Source organism: Peromyscus maniculatus, chromosome 5 (genome assembly GCF_049852395.1).
Source record: "Peromyscus maniculatus bairdii isolate BWxNUB_F1_BW_parent chromosome 5, HU_Pman_BW_mat_3.1, whole genome shotgun sequence".
Classification (NCBI taxonomy): Eukaryota; Metazoa; Chordata; class Mammalia; order Rodentia; family Cricetidae; genus Peromyscus; species Peromyscus maniculatus.
In genome coordinates, this window is record NC_134856.1 from 43,199,519 (window position 1) to 43,226,647 (window position 27,129).

The 27,129-nt window shown below is 50.2% G+C and overlaps 1 protein-coding gene across 1 annotated transcript; it reads right to left on the reverse strand.

The window, feature by feature from the left end:
- Positions 1-287: 287 nt before the first annotated feature.
- On the reverse strand, positions 288-26,869 carry Calb2 (calbindin 2). Its single transcript, XM_006974111.4, has 11 exons — positions 26,658-26,869; positions 15,714-15,790; positions 13,102-13,191; positions 11,171-11,251; positions 7,345-7,401; positions 6,661-6,738; positions 6,139-6,194; positions 5,794-5,833; positions 5,466-5,519; positions 4,378-4,449; positions 288-1,006 (listed from the first exon to the last, which is right to left on the reverse strand). Exons 1-11 carry the CDS (start codon positions 26,749-26,751, stop codon positions 890-892), a joined length of 816 nt encoding a protein of 271 aa, XP_006974173.1. The 5' UTR covers positions 26,752-26,869; the 3' UTR covers positions 288-889.
- Positions 26,870-27,129: the final 260 nt, after the last annotated feature.

Here is a 27,129-nt window from a genome sequence, read left to right on the forward strand (position 1 = left end):
GTTTTGACATGGGCTCGTGGGATGCAGGCCTCTGCGCTCTCAAGGCAAGTGCTTCGCCCACTGACCCGCCTCCGCCGCAGCCTCACTTCGTGAGGTTAGCCTCGAACTTGCCGTGTATCCGAGGATACCTTTGAGCTCCCGATCCTCCTAGCATGTGCCCCCACACACCCCTTGAGTCTCGGGGGTCCTAATCCCCAATCAGGTAGCCTCGGTGCCCTCCCCATCCCTGCGGCAGGCCCACCCTCTGTCACGGAGAAATGCTGCCCACGACAAGAAGTGGGCGGGTGTCCACGGCAGAACATTTCCACTTTATTATATCTGTAAACTCTTCTTTGGTAAACAAGAAGACAGGAAACCCAAGGATGAAAGGAACACACGAGCCAAGAACACAAGAGGGCGGTCGCCCTCGACCACAGGAACTCTGAGGAGACAGCTACATCGTTAGCAAGCTGGTGGGCAGAACCTGGAAATTCGGGGGTTGGTGGTGGCCCGGGGGAAGGGCAGGGGGTCAGCAAGAGGAAAGAGTCCACTCTGTTGGACTCAGAAGCCTAAATCATACAGCGAAGGAGCTCATGCATCACGGCGAAGAGGCTAGGGAAGCTCCACCTGTGCCCCCACCCCCCACCCACGCGGCTGGTGACCCACTGCAAGCAGAACTGTCCATCCGGCCGGGGTTGGGCTGGTGCAGCTCCGAGGAACAACGCTATCAGCCACCCACTCTCCAGCTCTCCATTTTGCTCTCCTTTCCTGCCCCACAGGCTGGTGTGTGCAGGTTACAGGGGTGGTGGTGCGGGGGGAGGGAGGTCTGGGAAGGAGCGTCAGAGAGACAGGATGGTAGGGGGGCGGGATTTGGGGGAGGTGCAGAAGCAGCCCCTGTCCCTTCACCCCTTTACATGGGGGGCTCACTGCAGAGCACAATCTCCAGGTCCTTTCTGTAGAGCTTCCCGGCCTCAGCCAAGGACATGACGCTCTTCCTGTAGGTGGTGAGCTGCTGAATGTTCATCTCCTAGGAGGGAGAAAGAGGTGAGAGCAGGCGTAGTGCGCGGCCTCGCCCAAAGGAGTCCCCCGCCCCCCTCACTGCCGCACATACATTCACAAACACACTGGTGGACCTTCCTTTCATCTCTCCCTAGGGGGAGCAGCCTAGACGGACAGAAGAGCATGGACTCTGCAGTCAGGCGGACCTGGGTTAGAGCCAGCCTCTCTTTCACTTACTGGTTGCATTGTTGGGAGGAGTCAACCTTTCCGGGGCTCAGCGGCCTTAGTTGTAAAATGGGAACGCCAACAATCCTTGCCTCAAGGAGGCATGGTGATGGCCAGGTGGGGGGATAAATACACTTAGCACTTGTGCTGAGCTGTTCAGGGAAGGGGGGCCACCGTGGTGACAGTTATGGCCTCTGTATGATTCAAATCTACCCCTCCACCTCCTTAGAACTCCATTTACTCAGGGCAAACATGGGTCTCTGCAGGTAACGGGAGATGATGTCAGGAAAGCCCCCTGGATCATATGTCCCTAAGCTGCCTCCGTTTTAAACAAGGAGGGCTTGTTTATCTTCTGTCTCCTCTAGCAACACAGCTCACCAGCTCTCTTGTTCCCTGCCTTCCTATGGTCCTTGGGGACCACTAAGGCAGAGAATCCATAAACAAATGCCCATGGTCCATATACACTGGAGGCCAAAACCAAACAGGACCAACACCTGATAGTCCTTATACTAAACAGGCATCTTACAATAATTGTCTAAGATACAAATGGCCAGCGGGTCACCATAGCAATGGGAAATGGCCGTCTCTTTCTTCTATCTTCTCCTCTCCTGCTCTTTTTCTCTCTCCCCCTTTCCTCCACTCTTCTCCTCCTCCTGAGTATTATTACTATTTTGCATTGTTGGGGTTAGGGTCAGGACTTTCCTAATGCTAGGCCAACACCGTACTCCCAAGCTACATCCTCTTCCTCATTCTTCTTTGTGGTAAATGCTGGCAGACACCTTAAAAATACACTCCACCTTTGGGTTGATGGTTCCTTATCTCAATTCTGCTGATGAGAAAATGGAAGGATAGATGCTAAGCCACTCACTAAAAGGTTGGATCACCTCATCAAAAATATCTTCAGTCCCTGGAGCCTCCAACTCTACCTACTTACCTTGTCTACCTGTGTTCTGTCCCTCTTTCCTGGGGCTCAACTGTCAGTGCTTTTCTTAGGTAGTTCGGAGACAACCTCTCAAGTCAGCGAGTCCTAGTTTTATGCCACTGCCCCCAACCAAAGGCATTTTGCAAGCATCTCTAGATTGGGGGACATCTTCCCTCAAGTTGTGAAGTTCCTGGAGAGGTCACATACACAGTGAGGAGGGTATGTGCCTCAATTAGGAATCAAGGAAGGGACCCCCTTTGGGAGGTCATATCAACCCCAAATTTGAAAACATTTTCAGGGGGAAGTATGACAGGAGAGACAGCCTAATTTTTATGTCTTGAAGGTCTATTCAAAACTTGGGAAAGGCCTTAGGGTGCTACCAGTCTTAGGAATGCTGAGAACTGTTGAAGTTCAGTCCCTTCAGCCTGTCCCTTCAGGAGCCTCCAGCACTAACCTGCTCAGAAACCTTATCACAGCCCATGCAGGCGCCATTAAGGGAGGCTGCACCCGCTATGTGAGCTCACCAAAGATGGCCTTTTTCCTTCCTAGCTCAGGTGCTGAAATCTAGTCACGCAGCTCTTTCCCTTTGCTGATTCATTCTCTTAAGGCCCAGGTGCCAAGTCTGGGGCCTGGCACACGTGGAAGGCTCCCACCTCAACAGTCTTATTATCACCCTGTTCTCCAACCTTCAAAGTTGCTTCCAAACCCTAGCACGCGACTCTGCTTTTGTCTGCACATCTGGGGCCAACCTGTACAGCTCAATGCTCGCTTCTTCTTAACTAAGAGAGAGCCCGTTGAGTTGAGGACCACGAACTGCAGGTCACTCTGAGGTTTAATGCATGTGTGCAGCGTTTACCAGCCTCAAGTATTAGGCATGGCCTTATAAAGACTAATTATGCTTCATTCAAGTCAAAGATGGTTTTTCTTTCAGCTTCCTAATATTCACGGGAGCACATATGGCCACATAAATGATTTTCTGTTGGGATACAGTGTCAGGAAAAACGTTTACTGACTTCTAATGCTGGCTCTGGCAAAGGCTTTCTTCTTCCCAGGAACCATCTGAATCCTTATCACTTACATTAAAATGTAAATGTAGGATGAAATCGACGAAGGCTGATACTCAGGGCGAAGCCACAAGACCAGAAAAACACTTGCAAAGAGAGACAAATGGACCCAGAGGCTGCAGTGAATTTTGTCTTGAAATTGCGCATTAAATTTAGCTCTTATCTGGCAGCCAAGGCAGTTGGACAGCTCTGGGAGTTACAGAACGTTTGTCATCTAATTAAAGAAAGCAGCAGTCATTTTCTGTGTGGAAGCCATCTTCTGGCAGGTGAGGGAAGGAAGGCAGCAGCAGACTCCAGCCTTCTGGTCGCCTTCCCACCTGATCCCTCCCATCCAGGGTTTGGGGAGAGACCAGGGGAGGGCTCTGGAGGATTCCAAAGAGGCAGCGCCAGGCGCAAAACTGCTGGTTTTCTCGGCCTTTGCTTTGAGAGAAACTCCTTAGTGATTCCCTTCTAGCCTCTTCCCCAGCCCTAGGTTCTGCAGTTAATGAATCTGGGACAGTCCTTACCCCTGCTGGCTTCTGCCCTCCAAACTCTCTCTTTGTGTTGAAAGTCTTCCATGACGGCCCTTTGGCTGGTACTTGTACAGGATGGGCTATATCAACATTGCCACCGCCTCACACAATCATCGCCCACAACAGCCAGCACACAGAAGCAACACACATGGGCGTAGGTGGCAAATGGGTAGACAACATGGTTTACACACAGAAGGTCATTATCACTCAGCTCTAAAAGGAGGAGAATTCTGACGTGCTCCATCATGGCCGAGCCTTGAGTTCAGCATGCCGAGTGAAACGAACCACAAAGTAACCATATAATTCCCCTTCTCTGTGGTACCCACAGCAGTGAAATCTGCAAATGCAGATTGTAGCCCAGCACAAGAGATGGGAGAGCTGGGTTGCTATGGGTGTGGGATTTCAGCTTCACAGGATGAGAGTTACAGGCATGGTGCTGCTCACATAGTGTGATGGATGTGTCAGATATATCCAATATTCTTTAAAATGGTTACAGTGATGAACTTTGTTATGTGTATTTTAAATCAATCAACCTGAAAAAGACAACCCAGCCCACAAATTGCCACTGACTTGTCACTGCAGGTCAGAGATGAGAGAATTCATTCTCAACCTCTCCCAGCCCTGGGACCCATATCCCTCCACCCCCCACCCCAGGCTCAGTTCCTCAGTTCCTCACCTTCTTGTTCTTCTCATACAGATCCTTCAGGAGGGCGTCCAGCTCATTCTCATCAATGTAGCCGCTTCCGTCCTGAGGGCGGCAGCAGAGAGCTATCAGCACGGTGCTCTGAACTCCAACCCCCAAGCACTCTGACCACAGCTCTTTCCCCCACTTTATTTCAAAAGCTGGTGTGTGTGTGTGTGTGTGTGTGTGTGTGTGTGTGTGTGTGTGTGTGTGTGTGTGAGAGAGAGAGAGAGAGAGAGAGAGAGAGAGAGAGAGAGAGAGAGAGAGAGGAGTGTGTGTGTGTGTTTGGAGGGAGTGTCTAATCTTCCCATTTCTCTGTGCAAAGAGAAATGTTCAGACCACATAAGGACAAAATAATGCACTTTCTATCAACACCAGTCAATCGTTCAGTACAAACTCCTCGTCTCCTTTTCCGGGGGTGTTTCTTATGTGCATTGTGAGATAAATGAGGTCCCAGAAGCTTAAAGTTAACTGAATTAACTGTTAAGTCAACCTCCAACTCTCTAATTATAAAGGAGACCACCAGAGCCACCAGGGCAGGGGGACAGCTGAGATTGAGGCGGGGGTAGGAGATGATTCTCACTCCTGAAGTCCCAGGAAACAACGGGCTGAACTATGCATGGTGACATAAACACCTCCAAGACTGTCATCTCAGCACTCAACAGGCTGAGACAGGGGGATGAAGACTTTGAGGGCACCTCGGGCTACAGATCAAGACCCTGTGTCAAAATGGAAACCAAATCAATTTTTAAAAAATGAAAAGCCGAAGCAGCCAAACCCCAGCTCTGCTGCCACATGATGACCACACCCTTACTCTGAGCACAGCCTTCCTCCTTTAACTGATAAACAAACAGCCCCCCAAAACTGTTTTCTATTCCATTTGTAAGAAATGAAATCTGTGGGCTCCTGTAAGTCAGGAATCAAAGAATGCCATTTGTCTTCCCGCGTAACAGAAGAAAGAAACCACGAATCTAGGAGACCCCTCTGGGAAGCAAGTCTCTTCCCGCCGACCAAGGAATTCTGGCCATTGCCACCACAGTGACAGGGCTTCTGCTTTTCCACCCCATGCTGTTCCCTCTCACCTTGTCATAAAATGTGAAGATGGCATTGAACTCTTCTGAGGTCAGCTTCATACCCTGGAAAGACCAAGGAATTAGAGAAAGAAACGAAACCCCAAAATATAAGTGTGGGAGAGTCAGGGAAAATGTGTAAGAAATCATGTAAGTCTGCATGACTCTGTGTGTGTGTGCGTGTGCATGTGTGTGTGTGCGTGTGTGCGTGTGTGTGTGTGTGTGTGTGTGTGTGTGTGTGTGTGTGTGTGTGCGCTGGAGCAAAGGAGGCCAGAAGGCTGAAGTTCGGAGAGATGAGAGGAAGGGAGGGAGCCAAAAGAAAGCAAAGAGACGTCGGTACCTGAAATTTCAGCAGGAAGTTTTCTTGTACAGGCAAGAGTCTGGAACGACAACATTAGAGCAGAGGTTAGAGGACATGCCATGGGCAGCAGCCGCTCAGATGGGCAGCAGGATGGAGCGGCAGCATCTGTAGCCATGGAAACAATCACTGAGCACTTTATAGTCAGGAGTTGTTTTGGATGTTAAAAAAAATAAATTAAATAAGTAAGTAAGTAAGTAAGTAAATAATAAAAAGGACAAAGTGTGGCATCAAGATTTCCAGTTCTAGCTGGTTTTGCTTTGGGCTCAGATAGGGACGGCAGCACAGGAGCCTGCAAAGTGACGCCAGGGGTGAAAAGGTACTCACCTGGACATCTCTGACAGGCCCAATTTGCCATCTCCGTTCAAGTCAAACATCCGTAGCTGTTGGGAACAGAAAGAGGTGACTGGGTTAGCTGCTTGACCTTCTCACATAAGTGAGGCCTCCACCTGCCATCTTTTCCACTGGGGTCACTTGAAGCGAGGGATCAGCGAGGCCTAAGTCAGTCACTGGGGGAGACAGTGAGGATTCAGCACCAGCTCTCTATTCCCTTCCAGGGGTGAGGAGAGACAACTGCCGTCACCGCAGGCCCACCCTCTCGAGGTTCATCTTCTCCTGGAGCTCGATCAGTTCCCATAGAAACAGAGAACCCCCTACCCCAATATCACTGTGGTTGGGGAGTCAACTCAGCGAGGGACGCCAAGGATGTACACAGCTATGAACTTACACCTGCTATCCCAAGTCACTGCACATAGGCCTGAAACATCAGCGGGGAAAGGACCCTGCACACTAGAACCCCTGGGCTAGGGCCCCATGCCCAACACCAGAAGGGGCAATGGCAACACTTACTATGGTTTGGGTGTACTCCTGGAGCTTAGGCTCATCATAGGGCCGGTTGGCCTTCTTCAGGAGGTCGGACAGGAACCCCTGGAACACCAAAGGCTTCTTCAGAGCCTGACTTGCTCACTCAGCCCCTCATCCGTTCACTTATGTATTTGTTTAGACAATCAGAGCTCATCTTTGAGCTCTACCAACACAAAGCTTACATTTCTCTTACTTCCCTAACCCCTTATTATTTGTGGTATGACCATAAAGGCCTCGGAGTGGCTCCTGGGTACATACAACCTTGCCCGTGGAATAGATAATAAAGACTGGCTTTGACTTCCCCCTCAGAGCCCAGTACACAGGGCACAGCTGTGCCCAAGGATCACCGATTTCCCAGAGGAATTGGGGTGAACATTTAAGTTAGATCGCCAATCTTCTGGAATTTCCTCAAGGGTACACTCTTGGACCCTAGGAGGCAGCAGAGTGTGGTCCGGGTGGATGCCTGGTCCTGCAGCTCCCCATTGCTGGCCCAGGACTTCTGAACCAGGCCAACATCTGTGCCAGGATCCAGTAACCATTAGGAGACCACAAACCCGTGGTCCTCACCCAACATCCCCTTCCTCCCTGGTTCTTTAGGTCCACCAAGACTCTGGCCTCACTCTCATTCTCCATGTCTTCCCCTGGACCCCTCAGGCCCATCCGTCATACCTTGAGCTCATTGGCTTCGATGTACCCACTTCTGTCTGTGTCATACTTCCGCCAAGCCTGCAATGGGAAGGTCAACTCAGTCACAAAACCCTATCAACCCTGCCACCTTTCCCCCATTCTCTGTAAGGGGACAGGTCGGGTCTTGGTGTTTTAGGATGTTAGCGTCCTCACTCTACCACAGGACATGGAGGTGGCTTAGTTTGTCCCTTCAATGCCACAGAGAAGGAAATGAAGACGAGTCTGTCAGTCGAGGCTACACAGAAAAAGGGGAAACTGCCTAGACAAGATCTCTTACTTGATTGCTACAGGCTTAGGTCCTCTTTTGTGTTTACTGTTTGTTCTGTGTGTTGGGAGAAGTGTGGTGTGCACAGCACTGCCTGCCTGTGGAGGCCAGGAGACAACTTGTAGACGTTGTCTTCTCCTTTCAACATGTGGGCTCTGGAGTTTGAACTCAGGTCATCAGACGTGGCAGCAATCACCCTTACCCATGGAGCCATTCCACTGGCCTCTGGGTCCTCTTTTGGAACATGCTGTAACTAGGGTTGACTTTTTCTGAGTGCTAAGCAGGCAGCTTTGATCGGGGATGTGACAGGACCTGATGGATCTTAGGCTTGCTTTGGGTTTGAGGTCTCCTTTTATTGATGAAGAGTGAGGAATGAGGCAGGGGTATGAGGAAAACTCTGGAAGGGGCAGGAACAGGCTTGGTTACTGTAAATCACTCCTCCATCCCTCCATTATGTATTCAGTAGCCATGCTCAACGATGATGCAGACTTGACAAGGCCACCAAATGCCATTCCTATGGTGATATTTTATTTGTACTGAAATGTGATTTTATTTGTATGTTAATAAATAAAGTTGCCTGGGGGTCAGAGCTAATAGTAAGCCATAGCAGAGCTGGGCATTCATGGTGCATGCCTTTAATCCCAGCACTTGGGAGGCAGAGCTAGGCGGATCTCTGTGTGTTCGAGGATACAGCCAGCATGGAGACACATGCCTTTAATCTCAATACCAACCATAGAAGACCTGGAGGTCTGTACAGACAGGCAGTGACGAGGCGGTCATGTGGTTGGGTTTACAACCAATGAGAAGGCAGAACAGAAAGTCTACATAAAGACAAACACACAGGAAGTAGGTCTTTCTTGGCTAAAGAGGATCGCTGAAGCAGGAAGGGTAAGGCTCTTAGCTCTGACCTCTTGGGCTTTTATCTTTACATTGGCTCTGTGTTTCTTATTTAGTAAGACAGTTACTTCTACACATTCCTTTACTTTCTTATAGCCCCCTCCTCCATCTCTGAAAATCACTTATCTTCCACTCTCAATACATATGGTTCAAGGAATATTGACCCCCAATTCCAGAGTAAGCATGTGACCTAGGCCTGCCCTCCTCCCAACTCTGCTCTGAGTTTCTTATTTGGTCAAGGCATTAGAACGCTGTAAAAACCAGGGCCCAGCTTGCTGACCACAGCAACAGCATTCTTTAACTCCTTCCTAGAGACAGTGTCAGCGGGTCGACACAAGAGTCTGGCCACCATGGAGATGGGCTGTCTTCCAGTTCCAGTCAAGCCTTCCAGCTTTACAGCCCAGCTGGCATCCTGACTGAGTTCATGAGACATTTTAGATCAGGGCCACCTGGGACGCTGATCAACGCAGACACTGACAGATAACAAGTTTGTGTTGCTTTAAGGTGTTAAATGTGAAGGGGAGGATAATTTGTTACATAGCAACAGGTAACTTACCCTGTCCTGAGAACATGTGGCCCCATATACAGATGCTCTGAAACCATCAGGTAGGGGATGAGGAGAGAGGGCAGGGAGGGAACTGCCTGGGTCTGTGGCAAAGAGTCCCAGGGAGCCCCGTTCCCCTAAGTCTTTGTTCTATTTTTGTGTTTCAGATTTGTTTTTTAGGTTTCTTTCAAATTTTGTCCCTTTGACTTTTCTGCCCATCATATCCCTGGCTCCAAATCCACACTCAAACACCAGCCACACTGGGTTTCCTGAGAGGGGACAGAAAGGTCAAATCTCTTCCTTACACTCTCCCTCTGGCACACGCCACCTCTATATCGGTGCATCTCATGTTGACAAGAGTGTTAGAACTTAGGAACAAGTTAGGGTGGCAGTTCTCAACCTGTGGGTCACGACCCCTTTGGGGGTCCCGTGTCAGATATCCTGCATAAATCAGATACTTTTATTACAATCCATAACAGTAGCAAAACTATAGTTATGAAGTAGCAATGAAATAATTGTGTGGTGGGGGGTCACCACAACATGAGGAACTATATAAAGGGTGGCAGCCTTAGGAAAGTTGAGAACCACTGAATTAGGGTCTTTCTTTTATGTGTGTGTGTGTGTATGTGTGTGTGTGTGTGTGTGTGTGTGTGTATGTGTGTGTGTGTGTGTGTGTGTGTGTGTGTGTGTGTGTATGTGTGTGTGTGTGATTTTCACTGCATATCAGGACAATTAGTCTTGGTTTCTTCAAGTTATGAAACACAAGCAAATCCACACTCTAGACAGCTTGGGGAGCTGCCACCCAGTCCTCTGCAGGGCAAAACGTCCAGATGCTGTTCTGACCACAATTCCCGCAGCAGGTCTGCCCTCCCTCCCCCGCAGCCCACCTCTACTCTGGGCTCTAAGCTCTCAACTTCCTTTCCCTTCCCAACAGTGTGTCTATCCACCAAGGTGTCCTTATTCTCATTCGTGGAAAGGAGTTAAAGAGACCTGGGCTCTGTAGAATCTCAAAAAGTCCTGAGGTGTTCCTAAAATTAGATGTTAAGTGTTGTGCTGTGCAGGATGCAGTCTATGGGGGGAACACAAGCCTTTCGTGGCTTCTGAGGGACCATTTCATGTTTGCAGATGCTAAGAATGGAAAGACTAGCTAACCCCAGGAAGGCTGGGTTCTGGGAGGGGGGGTGGGATCCCAGGAGGTGTGTGTGAGAGTGGGGGTGTGCCGGCTCTGCAGATATTCATGGGTTTAGAAGGGTAAAAGCATGCAGGAATATAGCATCATGTCAACCACGTGGAGAGAAACACACACACACACACACACACACACACACACACACACACACACGGGGGGGGGAGGGGTGTTGGGGGGACGACACTTCTTTTTAAGCATCTCTGGCTCTTGAAAGCTATCTGCATCCCCACTCCCAGACCAGAGATGGAATGGAGACCAATCTCCACATCTCCATAAATGAAGGAAAGTGGTAGACACAGTCCTCCCTTTTCTCCTTTCTTTATTTCCTCCCCCTCTCCCCATCCTTCCTCTCCCTTCCCGCTTCTCCTTTTGGAACCCAGGGCTTTGCATATGCTGGGCAAGCAAGTACTCCACCACTGAGCTGCATCTTCAGCCCCATATCCATTTTCTATGGACAGAAAAACATGGACCCTTGCAAACAACACCCCCTGACACATGCTAAGGATGGAACACTTTTCTTCAGCACAGGCAAAAGAACTAAGAACAGAATTCAGAACCTCCACTACGGGCTTACAGAATCTCGCCACCTCAGAAATACCGGAGCAAATCCTTTAAAGCACCATGAAATGAAACCCATATCTGGTATTTGGGCAAACTGTGCTAAAAAGAGTGACTCTTCCAGCCTAAGAACTGGATCTTTCCAACCTGGAGATCTTATGGAGGCCTGAGTCGTGCTTCAGTGTGGCAGGGAGTCTCCCAGGACCCAGGCCACACTGCTGCCGCTGCCGGTACAGGGACCACACCTCAGGGAGTAGAGCCCTGCGGGACTTGGGATCTCCCAGGGACTCGCGGAGGGTGTTAGCGCAGGAATACAAGAGGAAGGTAGGTCCCCGCGAGCAGAGAGAAAGCTCACCTCCATAAACTCAGCGCTGGAGCCCACATGCTGCCTGAAGCACAAAAGGAAATTCTCTTCAGTCGGCAGGATCTGCGCCAGCTGGGAAACACAGAAAACCACATCAGGATGAGAGGGGGCCTCGGGGAACAGAGCAGGCTTTCCCACGGGACGGCTGGAAAATGGCCAGCCGACAGGCGGTATGGAAATCACATTGTGCTCTATTTCATTTCCTTCCTTGAGAACAGGGGGCTGGCAGCCCTTGTAAGGGATAGAAGGTTCTAAGAAGACATCCTGGGTTACCCCAGTCTTTACGGCGAGGGACAGCATGACAGAAAGAAAGAGCACTCCTTTAAAATGTGGCCATCCAGACTAAAAGGAACACTCAGTGGATGATCCTCCCCAAGTGTTTAAAACCTTTTCAAAGGTGCAGACTGATGCAGGTAGATGGGTGGATGCCTGGGATGGTGGGCCTTACTTCAGGAAAGGGAAGCCTTTACAGCTACCTTGATTTTGATGGTAACGGCACGGTCCCAAGTCTACACTGGAAGAAGGTAACATCCCAAAAGGATGCTGTTTTATTGACTGCAAATGAATACTTTAACAATTTCATTCTTTGTTTTTATTTGCAGATACCCACCTTGTATCCAACACAGCTGGCAGTCCACCTAACTGCTCTCCACCCGCCTTGCTTCTCTCCCAGCATGCCTGGGCTAAGGCAAATTGGTTTAACTCCCCTACATGAGAGAATCCCACTCCCCTCACTAGTGATTGGCTTTGGAGTAGGCATGTGACTTTGTCTGGCCAATGAGAAGTGAGAGGAGGGCTGCTGTGGATTGTGGGAAAGGTTTCCTTGCACTTTAAGTGGGATAATGTCCGCGAACAGACGTGCTTGTATCTGGACATGATTTCTGGAATGTCTGCAGCCATCTGGCTCCAAGATTCAGGGGGGGGGGGCGGGTTGGGGGGCAATGGCTTTTTGGAGCAGGGGACAGAGCCAAGAGAAAAACCAAGAGAAGCAGAACCAGAGCCAACCCTGACAGTGGCCTTATTCCTTTAGTAGCATCCTTGAAAAAGTCTTCTGACCCCAAGATTTACAACATGGACCCGTGTATCATGCCCAGCCTCTTAAATTGGGTTATGGTGTCAATTCTCAGTAGCCTGAAGGGCGACCGCCTGCAGGACACAACTTCCCCAGTGGGCAAACCGCCCTCAGCTCAACCAGAGCTGCCCCACCAGGGAAGGTCTATGGTTCCCTCAGTCCTTGGAGGGACCAGCCTGTACCCAGTGACTTACTGACATGGGCCTCCAGGTGAAATACAATCTATGGCACAGTCTAGAGTTCTATCTGAGACAGGCCAAGGCAGAGGTGGCCTCCCAGCTTACCTCTCTCTCTGCCCTTGGCAATCATCCTCTCTTCCTATTCTCTCCAGCATGCCACAACCCAGGTATCTGTCTCAGGCTTTGCTTCTAGAGCACCTGGTCTATGGTAGCATTTGAACCAATATATCCTGGAAGAGCTAGGCTCTAATTCATGCTACCACCAACATACTGACCTCAACCACGGGTCACAAACCAACCATCAGAGTGGTCATACGTATTTATGTGTAAGCATGAGTATGTATGAGTGTGCATGTGCGTATATGTAAGCGTGTAGAAATTATGTGGAATGTATGTTATACGTGTAAATGATCCACGTAAAATACATGTTAAGTTTGATTTGGGGGTGCCTTTAGGTGGGGCATGCATACTCCTGCTGACCAGTCTTCCCACTGTCTTAAGCTTGGTTTATCACACGTTTGCAATGCCTGTTGCTCCCTCTTTCCTTGAGTGACACACAGAGAAAGCGCCACATGTTCTGTTTGGTTGGGGATGTTTCAGGCTGTGCCCGAGCGTGGGGTAGGCACAGGGATGACGGCCCTCAGCCAGCTCCACGGCTCCACGGCTCTCACCTCTGCCATCTCAATTTTCCCGTCTGAGTTCTTGTCGTACTTCTGCATGAACTCCTTCATCTTCTCCCCAAAGTTGTCACTCTTTGACATCTGTGGACAGAGAAAGGAGGCTGATCTTGCTGCCAGGTTATGTGGAGGCGAGGCTGTCCGGGAAGCAGGACTGGGAGTCATTTCACATCCTGGACATGTGGTTCAGGAACCGGAGGCGCTAGAGCTCAGAGGGCCAGTCTCTGCCTTAGATCTCAGTCACATGATTATCAAGGGAGACAGGACACATGGGCATGTTCTGTACCACGTGATTCGGTGCACCCTTTGACCTTTGAGATGGGTCAAACCACAATAAGGGGTTTGGACTTATTCCCACCACTCAGATGTGAGTTACAGCTTTTAGCATAACCCAATTCGAAGCATTATTCCACAGTAGGTTTGAACCACTCCACCAATACAAAATGAACCACTCAGTTTCTTCTTCAGAGACATGCTCGAAATTCTGCAGTGTTCCTATCTGATTGCATGTCAGAAGGAATGTGAGGACATCACGCAGCTGAGGGAAAATTTAAATCCTCCATTCAACTATTCTAAGTATAGAAAAATAGATTACCTATTAAGAGTTCCTTTGGCCCATCACCCCTCAGCTTAAACACAGTGGTCTCCTGACAGTTGGAACCTTTCCCTGGTCTGAGGTGCAGCTGAGCTATCACCTGCACCAAGGAGATCTTTCTTATCTTCAGTCAATGTTGCAAGCCCCCACCCCTTGCACATCTGGTCTTCTACTTCAACTACCTGGGATTTCCACTGGGGTTTCATGCTTCTTGGAACTGGCCCAAGAGAAATTCTGTAAGTTCTGAGAGCTTTTCTGGATTCCTTCTGTATCACCTTTGGAATCTGATCTCCATTTACTAATATTTGTCAGTCAGTATTCATTTATATTTACAAATATGTAAGGTTTGATGCCAAGTACTTAGCATAAATGCAGGTAACATATTAGAGGTTTATCATGGTCTTCAGTGGGTGAGTCGTCCCTGCATCCTCATATGTAAATGGAATCCAAGATGCAATGACTTTCCTCAAGATCACCCAGGTAAATATAGCTAGAAATTTCAAGCCTAGCTCCAGCTCCCAAAGTCCAAGTGTTTCCTACCAGTCCTAGATGACGGCAGTTGGGATTGTTATGGACAGACTCGTCAGCCACCCTTATGCCAGCTGAAGAAGAGAATGACTAAGAAAAGGATCGTTAGATTTGAAACTCTCGATTAAACACATTCTTCTGCATAGTCCTTGATCTCAGGGTCGGTTTTGAAGCTGTGATTCCTGTAACCCATGCTCACATCATCCCACTAATGAGGGATGGTGAAAGAACTGTTGATAAACACATCCATGCATCACCTCCAGCTCTCGTAAGCCTGTGGCTTTGACATGTTTCTTGCTGGGATACTTTGCTGCACATTGAACCTGGAGCTCATATGCAGCAAGTTTCTTTTAAGAGATCCCGGATTTACTAGTTAGTAGTGAATGAGACAGTGGGCAGGAAGCAAGAGACAAGAGAGAGACCCTCAAAGGAGCGCGGGGGTGGGGGGGGAGTGCGCAGGAGGGAGTGGGCTCTATATATTCCAGACTAGACATAGCCACAACAAACCAGTTCCAGGCACTTTAGTGTTTTGATATTTCACATGGCTCTCCCAGGAGGTTTTAGCAAACTCAGCATGGCCAGGTTGGTACTGGAAGAAATAACTTTCCTATCATAGGGACTGGGACATGATCTGGAGTCACTGTGTACAGTTCAGACTTCATGACTCCTCCATACCAATGGCAGACAGTATGGTCAGGGCTCAGGAGAGGCTTCTGAGAAGCCCTCAGCTTTCTCCCAAGTCCTTACAGAGGAGCCAGCCTTTTTTGGTCTAGAATACTGAATTCTGCTCCCCATTCTCCACCAGGTGACATCTGATAATGTCTAGGACATCTTTTTTTAAGAGAGAGCCACCCTATGTAGCTGACCTGGAACTCACAATGTAGAGCATGCTGGCCTCAGATTCAGAGATCCACCTGCCTCTGCCTCCCAAGTGCCGGGATTAAAGCTATTCACCATCACCTCCAACTTAGGACATGTTTATTGCCATGACTTGGCTATCTCATGGGTGGATGCAAGAATTTGGCCAAACACACTACAATGTAAAGACGTCCCTCCCAACAAAAATTGTCCAGCCTCAATGTCAACAGTGTGGGGGCCGAGACATTTTTATTTAGATTGCAGGCATCTGAGGTCTTCTGAGAACCTCATCTTGAATTATAAACCCTCAAGACTCTGGACTTTGTCCCCAGGAAAAGATTACACATGCACACATAAACACATACCTGTGCAGTTTGGGGGATTCATCAACTCTTGGCTTTCATGATGGTTATCTCTCTATGACACCCAAGGAGACTGAAATGAGGTGCTCTTGGGGGAAAACCTAGCTTTTCTTTATATCTTTACAAATAAGGGGATCTTAAATGTCAAGACCAGAGAGACCCCAGGTCTGCCGACTGGAGGCATCACAAGACAGACCAGTCTCAAGCCTAGATAGGTCAAGATGACAGAAAACCCCCCAAATGGGAGTGGGGTGCACACTTACCATGCCAGAGCCTTCTCTTGCCTTCTCCAGCTCGTGGAAGAAGTTCTCTAGCTCTTTACCTTCAATGTACCCATTTCCTGTAATGACAGATGAAAACAAACAAAAAAGAATTAACCTTAGCGCTGAATAGTAAGACGGGGGAAGGAGGAAGACACGAACTCTGTGGAAAACTTTGCCCTGCTAGTCTGCAAACAGGCATCTTGGCCAGTTGTGTTAAGTACAGGTCCTTATCCTCAGGACGCTTGCAGGTATATGTGCAAGATGAGTAACGAGGGTCCTTGGAATATTCAGCCAGCAGCCGCAGAACACTGGAAGAGTGCACATCTGGTCAGCTGGCAGAGGCAGCTGCTGTTCAGGAGCAAGCACTGAGTGCTGAAGATCCCTCGAGAAGTGTGGTTTGCATGAGGCTTGTCAGCAGGGGGCAGGCCTGGGGCGGGGAAAGAAGTTTCTGGGGTTGAGAAGGTATAGAGAGTTGGAGAGCATTCTCCCGGCATCCACCTGGAACCTTAGAGTGTGGTTTTATTTGGAAGGAAGATCTTCATAGATGTCACTTGTTATGACAGGTGTCAAGGCACAGGGAAGACAGAGGTAGAGATCAGAGTGACGTATTTCCAAGCTAAAGACTAGTGTAGATTTGCTGCAGCCTCTAGAAGCTGAGGCACGCAGCAGATTCTCTCCCCCCAAAGCACACATGCACACACACGTGCACATGTCACACACACATACACACACACACACACACACACACACACACACACACACACACACACACACACACAGCTTGATTTCAAACTTCCAGCCTCGAGAACTAGAAAGGCTTTCATTTCTGTTGTGTTAGGTTCCCCAATCTGTACTATGCTATGACCGTCCTGAGAAACAGAAGGGAACCATGGAAGAAAATGATTTAACCCATTTCCTCTGCAGACTGGCTTATTATAACTAAGCAGTCCTGCTTGCTGTTGTTTGAAATAATGTCTCACTGTGCAGCCCAGCCTCAAACTTATGACTCTATTGCTTCTGCCTTCCATGTGGTAAGATTATAGTCATGTGGCTTGCATGAGATTTTCGGGGAGAGAGAGAGCGCATGAGCTTATGAAAGTGTGTGTGGGTTGTGTGCACCCATGTGTGTACCCATGAAGGCAAAAGGTCAGTGTTGTGTGTCTTCCTCTATCATGTTCTACCTTAGTTTTTGAGGCAAGGACTCTCGCTGAGTCTGGATCTGATTGTTTTGGCTTGGTCAGCTAGCCAGGGAGTTTAGAGATCTGCCGGTCTCTCCCGCCAAGTTCTAGTTCCAGAAGTACAACCACATGTGGCTTTGCTGTGAAAGCTGGGGATCCAACTCTGGTCCTCTGCTTCTGCAGCCGCCTCCCCAGCTGCTAAGTGGGAGTTCTGTATGCAAACCACACAGTCTACTATGAGGGTGTCACAAATATCGGTATTGTGGGAGCCCAGTCATCAGCATCTGTGTACAAGATGGGAAAGGACCCACGGAAAAGTGCAATGTCCAGAACCAGCTCTGAACGTCAAAGCCTGACTTCTCTGAAGATCACATGAGCAGTGAGAGCTCATATAGGTTCTTAGAGCTGGAGCCTGAATGACCCAGGCACTAGTGCTGAGCCGAGTCTACAGCCAAGGTCACTGGTCCATGCTAGCACTTGTGGGAGGGAACTCAGACAGGACTAAGGCATTGGTTCCAGAATTTACTGCATATTGGAGTCTCTTGAGGATCGTTTAAAAAAATATGGATGTCTGGCTCTCACCATTAGACACTCTGGTACACTTGGGGTGTGAACTAAGATTGTGACTTCTTTTTTAAGGCTCCCAGGTGATTTCCCTGTACGGCAATGTTAGTCAACCACTAAAATCAAGTTCCAAATCTGATCGACAGCAGGAGTACAAGGTCCCCCTAGAGGAGTCCAACTTGAATCATTAAGAAGGTCGTCGCTTTCTTCAAGGGCATGTGGAGTTGCAGACTTAACAAAAGAACAACATAGAAGCATTTGCCTTGGCCTCTCTGGGTAGCATGGGGCCGGAGGATCATTCTTGCCTCTCTTCCTAGTGCCCCTGAGGTCTTAATTCCCAAATAAATAACCTTGGAGGCCATGCTTCCTGGAGAAAATGCTTCAATAAATATCGTGCAGAGAGAATTGCATGAGATGAATTATGCATTTATGTTTGTCTGCAAAGAAAGGTGATTACTGGGTTCCTCTGGGATGAGGCAGTTGTCTTTTCTTCTAGGATGTTCTACAAAGTTCTTGGGGAGAGTCAGAAATTCACAAGAGGGTGGGGCTTGTTGGCCGGCTGGGGTGAGGTGGGGGGAACTGGAGCTTTCTGGACAAAGAAGCAGAGGTATTGGCGACTGTCCGCTGAGTTGGAACCTAGTGACTTTTTTTTTCTGCTGTGACCTGATAGTTATCCCACTGCTTAGGTGCAGCTTCCCCCCGACTAAGAGCACAAAGCCTTAGTCTCTGCGCTCTTCTCTTGGGAGGCTTTTCAGAGTTAGGCAGTGTGGTGGGAAGCTGAGCTCAGCTCTGAGACCATCGGCAGCTTCCGGGGTGGGTGGAATGGGGGACTTAGAGCTACTACTATGAACATGAATTGAGGTTCATGATGTAGAGGACACAGGGGCTGGGCCAGGAGCCCAAGTCAGGTACATGGGTGAGTGTGTGTTTCCTGGGAATATTAGAAGGTGGCTGATGGGAATTGGAATAAGAGGCAGCCACACGAGGGAAAAGAGCCTTCACTCAGCTCTGCATAGCACCCCTTACCAAAAGCCCTGATCTGGGCCCTGATTCACACAGCCTGTGCTGTTCTGCCACCTCTCCAGGTCCTCTACCTGGTGCAGAGGGGGCTGGCCCTTCTCTTCTAGGGGTCAACAACTGTTTCTCCTCCTAAGCATCACCTCCCGGACCTCAGTTTCTTCAGCTATAAAATGAGAATAATGATACAATAAATAATAATAATAATCAATGACAGTGCCTCTTCCTGTGACTGCTGGACAGATGCACCCAAAGAACAATGACCTTTCAGTGCTGGCCCACACACGCCTCCACAGCGCCAGCACTGCAGGTATGGTGCTGGCCCCCCAGCAGCACTCAGGAGGCTGAGGCAGGAGGATCAGGAGTTGGGCCCTTGATGAGAAGGGCCACTAACTTTGCCAATATAAGCCTGAGCTACATAGTGAGTTACTGGCTAGTTGAATCTATGTAGTGAGACCCTATCTGGGAAAAAACAAACAAACAAACAAACAAACAAACAAACAAACAAACCAAGAACGGCAAAAGGAAACAAAATGTGTCAATCGTCATCACCACCGTGGTTAGGAACACTTTGGTTTTGGACTACTAATTGATGATGTAATGGAACAGAGGTGATTTTCCCAGGGGCCTTGGGAGCAGGATGGGCAAGAAAGAACTCTCTGAGCAGTCCCAGGCAATCAGAAGAGGAAGAGTAAACTCAGGGTCAGGGAGAGGGGGCCAGGAGTGAGGAGTGGAGAGGGTGGCTTTGTGCAAAGAAGCCCCCTCCCTGGATCCAGAGAGCAGCAAGGGAGTTCCCGCACACCTGCTGGGGCATGCTGAGAATCTCCCTGTGTGCCTGAACAAAAGGACAAAACTTAGCTCCGTGCAATGAGTCTTTATGTTTCAAACTGAGCAGCAGCTCCAAGCTGCAGACCTGGGCCTGTTTCCACAGAGCACAGAATGGTCCACAGGGGTGGGACCAGCCTTGAAAAAGCTAGACAAGCCCTTGAAAGTAGAGAGTGAGAAGTGAGAAGTGGGCACACCGGTGGGATCCAGAAGAAGGGTTTCTGCCACTGGGAGAACAGACCTTCTCTCTAAGGCCACGCCCACCCATCATTTAGCAGGCCCTTTCATGGAAGGCTGGGGTACAAGGGCAGTTGGCCAACATCCTTCTAGGAAGTTTTAAACCCTGGGCGAGAGGCTTGCTTTTTCTGTGACCTTGTTACAGTTGGGGGTGGGGGGTAAGCAAATCTCATGTGGATGGGCATTGATACAGATGTGGTTACCATAGTAACCATCATTTGTAACTTCCTTCCAACCATGAACACAAGGGAGGGGAGCTGAGAGGGAGCTGGGGGCCTTGCAGCCTTCCTGAGCCTACTTATGTTTCCATATTTCACCACTGTGTACCCCAAAGCTAAGGACAGACAACATTTCATTATCATGAATCTGACCACAGAGGATTGGAAATTCTTGACTGAAGGATGCTGTACCCCAGAAAGGTTTATTTGTTCCTCCCTGAGGTTTGGATGTACAGATTTTCTGAGGTGAGCAGGCAAAAGGTACCCAAGGAGGCGGAGGGACTGTACCACTGCTTTCTAGGCCGCCCCTTGCTCTAGAACAAGTCAGTTCCTCTGTACCTCAGTTTCTCCCACGGGTGGGCAAAACTGCCCAAACCCTTTCTACTCTATAGATGCATCACAAGAGCCATACAAGGTAATGTTTTGGAAACATTCTGGAGGATGGAACATCTCCTATAAATGGAAGGCATCATTCTTCATCTCTTCACCTCTTCAGCCCTAAGGGTTCCTGACAACTGCCGCTCTCTTTAGAGTGCTGGTTCTCAACTGGAAGCTTGGGAAGCTTTGACAACGCCATTGGCTTGCTCTACACACGTTTTCTGATTTAATTGATGGGGTGCGGGTGTCTTCCGAGCTCCCAAGGCTGGCAGCACACCTCAGACACGGCGGTGGGTAGCCACGACCTGGGGGTCTTGTTAAAGTGAAAAGTTGAGTGTTGGTAACTTCAGAGTACCACGGAAGAGCTGGCTGTTCCTGCGTGGTATGTGGACTGGTGGTAACCCGGGAGCTGGTTAGAAATGCAGAATCCGAGCAGCATCCAGCTCAGTGGTAGAGTGCTTACAAAGCCTATGTAAGGTATTAGGTTTAATTCCTAAGCCCCACCCCCAAAAGAGGCAGAATCCTAGGCCCTTCCCTCAACTTTCTGAATCTCTCGCTGGGTGTGGTGCCCACGGATCTGTTTACCCACGCCTCAGGTGTTCTCTGATTTCATGCAGTTAAGTGTGCCTGGGAGGCTTGCCGGGCAGGTTGCGTGGCAGGCCCTGGCCATTTCCAAAGACCTTCCGCTTGCTGCCTTGCTGGCTTAGGCTGCTGCCACGCAAACCGACAGGTGTGATTAATCCCACCTTGGAAAAGAGGACTTGCTGTTGGGGGTTTCCATCACGTGGCTAACAGAGGTCACAATTTCCTTCTGCTCATCCCAGGGATAAGGTCTGTCCTTAGCTGTACCTGCCTGGATTTCTCTATCCATCACACACATGCATATATTACCCATACCTCTCCTAGTGGCTTCTGGGAGGGGGGGGGATGCCCCAGATCTGCAGCTCCTGGAAGAATGCATGGATACTCCCATTTTAATCTGCTCTTGGCCTGGGCTACTTTGGAACGGGACTCGGGAGCGAGGATGGGTCCCCTGAACCTGTGGACAGCTGGCAATCCTGACGCTGGGCTGAGTCCCAGGACATGCGGAGGACAGAAGGAAGGGGCAGATTGAGCAAGAGGTAAGACTGCCCAGAGCCAGAGGGGAGGGGAGAAGGCCAGAGCCTGGGGCTCCAGATGGGGCTGGCTGGGCACAGGAGGGCGTCTGATGCAATCCGCTAGGAGGGATGCCAGCCGGCCAAGTGCAGCAGAGGTGCTGTTCTTGAAGAGTCTAGCGCCCGCTCTATTAATTCTGGTTCTGTGGGAATTGAGGAAGATTTCCCTGAGGGGTCTCCTGAGCCCCAGCAACCTCCCCAAGGGCCTTAGCTAGTAAAAGTACCTATGCCTGGAGTGGGAATAAGCAAGATGAAACCAGGGAGGGACATAGAGCCCCTGGGTTGGTGGCTGCCTGGGCAAGGCCAGCTGAAGTATCTTGTGGGTGCAAACACATCACCTCAGCCGTGCTCCTTAGCTGCCTCTCTGGGGAGCCCCAGCTCTTCACAGACACAGCTTCCCTACTCCTGGCTGGTGCAATCCCAGTCTAGGAGGCAAGGTGATGGCTACCCAGAGGATCTGTGGCTCAGAGCTGATATACTGTGTACGCGCCACACCAAAGGAACCGTTAGGGAAACAATGAGGGTGATGGTGAAAGGAACTAGGGGACCAGGCAGACCACAGGGGCTGCCCCAACCGAGGCAAGAGGCTTTCCCAACGAGCCTTTAGTGCTGATATATCGCTGCCAAAATGTCTACAGGGCTTCACTACCGTAGAACAAAGCTATCTCCAAACATACAACGCCTTGGTCCCCAGATCTCGATCCCACTGACTGTGATGCACTGAGACCCAATGTGTGTGTTGTGTGTTGCTGAGGCCAGAGGTCAGCCTTGGGGATCATTGCTCAGGTGTCACCCATATTTTTGTTGTTGTTTGTTTTGTTGTTTTTATTTTAGATAGGGTCTCTTGCTGACCTGAAGCTGGTCGGGGAGCTCCAGGGTCCCATCTTTCTATCACCACCTTGTGGTTACGAGTGTGTACCACCATTCTGATTCATTGTTTTTTGTTTTTGTTTTTGTTTGTTTTAGTGTGGTTTCTGAGGATCAAACTCAGGTCTTCCTGCTTGCAAAGCCAACACTTTATCATGAAGTCGTCTCCACAGCCCCTCCCCCTGCGGTTTCCAGGGGTCTATGATGAGTTTATGAACAGCAGTTCTGTTGAATCGTAGACATAGTAGTCAGCATGTCAATACTTCACGTCTACTGTGCATCTCGTACCTTGTTTTCACAAGCCTGCCCGTTTAACATCCCTGGAGTTGTCATTGTGTGTGTGTGTGTGTGTGTGTGTGTGTGTGTGTGTGTGTGTGTGTGTGTGTGTTGCTGGGATGGAATCCTACACCCTCAGCTTCTCTCTTTCCCCATGCTGTTTCTCAGGCCTCTCCAGTCTCTGGCAGGACACACTGTTCGAGTCTCCCCACCTCACACTAGAAACAAGCCGGCAGTGTGGGGTGCTCTGGGAGGGTCTGCCGAGGCAGCTGGTTCTGGTCCTCAGTGGTGTGCGTGTTTGCAGGACACTTCTGTTAGAGCCACTGGGTTTAGGAGGGAAAGAAGAGCCCAGCAGAGATCTCCTCAGTACTGCACGGTCCTTTTTGTTGTAAACTTTCAAAGTCCTCAGTGTAGGGGACCGCTGAGTCCCACACAGATAAGGAACGAGACTCAGTCCTTGGGGAAGGCTTTGTGAAGCTAGCTCACCAAGGCTATTTGAGAGTGGACAAAGCCCAGGAAACTCCAAATAGGTCTCCGTATCTGTAGCTAGGTGTACATTCTTCAGGGATAGGAAATGTCCGTATGATTCTTTCCTTCTTACATAGTAAAATCAGCTTTTCTTTGTGTTTTACTGTAGTCCTAAAAGCAGCACCTTTGGGGGTGCTTTCCCGTGTTCGCACAGGCTCAGTCTCATTGGATGGCCGTGTACTATTCCACAGTGGGGCTGAATATAATCCACGGGGGGGGGGGTGTTAGTTTCAATAACTCCTTTAATAGACTCTCTTGTTTGTACACTTTTCTACCCATATACTATACTATTTAGGTTACATAGATCTTATATTATACGTAGGACATAACATCTATCCTATGTATTATATAGGATAGAGGCTCGGACCAAGTGGTGCCTCTCTTGGTCCACGGATGTCGGCTTGCTCCTGGGAGAGTACTCCTCTTTCTCCTCTGCATTCTGATTGCTTCTAGAAGGTTGGCAAGAGCCCCTCTATTTCTCTCCTGAGCCACAGTTTGGCTCCACACAGGTTGTCAGTGGACTAGGAGCCTGGTAGTGTTTGTCAGAACTACACAGAGAACTACATTCTGGCTTGGGCATCTAACCCTCAGCCACCTGGTTCTCTCTCTCTCTCTCTCTCTCTCTCTCTCTCTCTCTCTCTCTCTCTCTCTCTCTCTCTCCTTCTTCCCCTCCCCCCTCTCTCCCCTTTCTTACTGACTTGCTGTTGATTGAACTTAGAGTCTGGCATGTGCTAGAGAAACAGTACACCTCTGAACCTCATTACCATCTCTTTTTGCTTCTTATTTTGAGACAGAGTCTCACCAAGTTGCCCAGGCTGGCCTGAAGCTCATCCTATAACCCAGGCAGTCTTTGAGTCTGCACTCTTCATCCTGAGCAGCAGGGTATATATAGGCCTGTGCTTCCAGGCCTCACGGTCACTTGGATCTTATAGAGTCAAAGAATTGCGGACAAAATGGTCAGGAAGCAACAGAGTGGAGAGTTCAGCTACTGTGTCTCTCGGAGTGTGGAGGTGACGTGTAGAGAAGAAGCCCCAGAGCCTGCAGAGGCATGAGGTAGCTTGGCTGCCCCCTCAATGATGCCCCATACTGCATTAGAGAGACCAGTGGCTCCCTGGGTGGCCAACGAGAGAGAGTTGGGGCTGTATAGATGACTAGAAGAAATCTCTGGCCCCTTCCTGTCCAGCCCCCACCCCCAAATGCTTGCTCTTCCCCTCCCCACCCCTAGTGACTTCTTTGAAAACACTTTTTTTTTTTTTGGATGAAGAGGCCTAGGTAGTGCCTCTTCTTTCTGACTTGAGAGGGGCTGAGTAAGGGTCCCCCACTCCCAGTCCCCTCCTCTAGCCCTGCTCTCGCTGGGTCAAGGTCTTTTCCAAAGCCTCCTTGTTTACAAGAGTCTGGGATGGTAGGGAGGTGACTCCTCTCCCTGGTGCCTGTCATTAACTGGGCTCCAGTGAGCTCACTCCAGGGACCCTGTGAGCTGTGGAGTCTCCCAGGGGTCTTTAAGGTACTGAGCAGCAAACCTCGTGCAACGGATCCTTAAGTTGCAAACAGAAGGCAGGGTAGGTAAGAGAGAGAAAGCCTCAAACAGGGCCAGAGCAGCTCAGGTGATGAGGAGCTGGGCTCACCTGCAGCCTTGGGGTGTTCAAGAGGCCAAGGAGAGGGTCAACCACAAAGGTACAAAAAAAGGCAGCCCCAAACTTACTTCTAGATTCCTCAGTGGAATTCCAGCCTGTCCACATACGCACTTTGAGAGTCCCATCGCTTTCATTTCTGGTCCCGCTTGGGACTTTCTTGAGGAGGTGTGTGGATGCGTCCAAGGGTCCCTTTCTGCCATAAATAGAATTGCCCACCACCTCAAAAGCTGGGCTGAGGATCTTTGGTGGGATAGTACTACACTGTAGAAAAATCCCCTCTTCCTAGGCCAGGAGGAGTCCCCTTGAATGGGGACATGAGCCCCAGGTGAAGCCAACATCACCACGCTAGTCTCACATCAGCCTCCTCATCTGCACAAGGGGACCCTGCCCAGAAGCATCTCAGAGTGGGACTCCAAAGGGCTCAACCATTTTTTAAAAAAGTGCAGTGTCTCAGACCAGATCTTAATATAAGGTTTTCATGATGATTGAGAGGGCTACTGGTTGTCCCCAGGGAAAAGTGGACTTGGAGTCGGCTGTTTATAGCTGACTCATCTAGCTCCTGGCCAGTGGCATAACCTTGACAGCTTGGTAACTTTCCTTGACTCATGCAAGTCTCTGGTGCAGATGCACTGGCCAAAGCATGTCCCATGCAACGACGCAGTGCCGACAGGCTGCAAGGCTCTGGGAGCCCTTTCCATCCTGGGCAGCAGGCGCAGGGAAGTGAAAGGCAGCCCCTCCCTCCTTGGCCCCATTTTTCAGATTGAGCAACTGAGCCACCACCTTTAGTAATTCTCAGGCCGATGACTGTCTTACCCCAGGAAGACAGACAGATACCTAGTCCTCAGCTCTCTCAGTTGCCTGGAGGGAGAGGAAACCTCACCTACTGGCAGCCTCAGACATTAACCCTTTCTTTGCCACAGCACTGAGAGCAGAGGATCTCTGTGCACCCACCTTCATACCCTGCCAAGGGGATTCAGAGAGGAGGGAGGGAATCCAGGGAGTTGGAGTTGCCAGCTGATAAGACTGTTTCCCACCCTGTCTCTCTCTGTCTCAGGATAAGAGTCCCTAGCCACCACCCTGCCAACAGGTCTGAGATGTTAGTGTGTTCTGGGTGCCCGCCTCAACCAGGGCATGGGAGGGTGAATTGAAATGGCTTCCCCCCCCCTTTTTTTTTAGTGATGGAAAAGTCTCCAGTAATATCAGAAACTGGGAGTGAAGGCAGGGGAGAGACGAGGGGCTGGGGTGGTGGTGTGTGTGCTCTTCTTATACACTTGGAATCTCAGGTGTGGGAGCCACCTCCAAAGCCATTCACCCGGACCTCAGTTTTTGGGTTGGTCTTGTGAAGACCACGTAGAGCAAAGTGTTGGTCGCTGGGGTGTTTAAGATAATCACCCCCATCCACAGACAGTCACTCAAGGTACCCGAGTCTCTACCACCAGGCAGCAGGCTGGGGGCTAGCACCAGGAGCCTCCCTACCACACCCGCTGCTCTGTAGTTGGGAAACCCACATACTGGTGGGGCTGGAAAATGGGTAAAGACATCCCGGGTTTGCTAAGAGCCCCAGATCCATTCTCTACACCTGCTCTTGGCCAGCCAGCCCCCCAGCTTCAGAGGAGGCTCCTGAGTTTCCCTTCAGGATGCCCAGCTTTCCCCATCGTCCGTACTGACGATGAGGGTAAGGATCAAGAGGGGAGAAATAAGTGGGTTTTGGAGACCTGTGGCTACAGGGCTGGAGGCAGTGAGACAGCTTGAAAGGAAAGGTGGGGAAGGAGGCAGGGGAATCATGGGGAGCTTTCCCCCCGACCCCCCAGGCCTCCTCTCGGGGAAAGCTCCGACTTGCTCAGAACGTGGGTCCTGGGCACCCTGCATTGGGAAAACTTACTGACAGTTGTCGCCAGGCCAGCCCGGGCGTTTCCCAAACTCAAGACCCCAGCAGGCTCTGCCACCAGAACAAACCTCTTGGGGGACAAAGCATACCTGCCCACATTAAGCAATGCCCCTGACCCCTTTGCCAACCTCAGGTCCCCCGGGGGGGTCAAAGGACCCAGAAGTTGGGAGATTTACTGACCGTCTGCATCAAAGTGCTTCCAGATTTCCAGGAACTGGGATGCTGTCAGCTCGGCCAGGTGCAGGTAAGGGGGCTGCTGCTGCGGGCCAGCCATGGCGAGCCGCTCCTGGAGAGCCGCTCCTGGAGATCTTAAGCCGCTCAGCGTTGTCACCCGGTGCAGCTAGGCTCCGTTTCTCGCTCTGGGGCTGCGCGCCACGCTGCCTTTATAAGGCGGCCCGGAGCTGCACCGCATCGGGCCGCCGGCAGGGGGCGCGCACGCTCAGGGAATCGCGCAGGGCGCGGCGCTGCACGGGCGGAGGCTGGGGCTCCTCGGCTAGGGTTCCTGGGGGACCCCCGAGAGAGTCTTCAACGAGATTTCTGGGTGCCTGTCGGGAACACCACAGGCTTTTCGGTGGAAATGGGAGAGGCTGCTCCTGCCTTCCTTTTCTCTGTCCATCCCGAGGACATCCTGTTACTAGCCGCAGCAGTAATA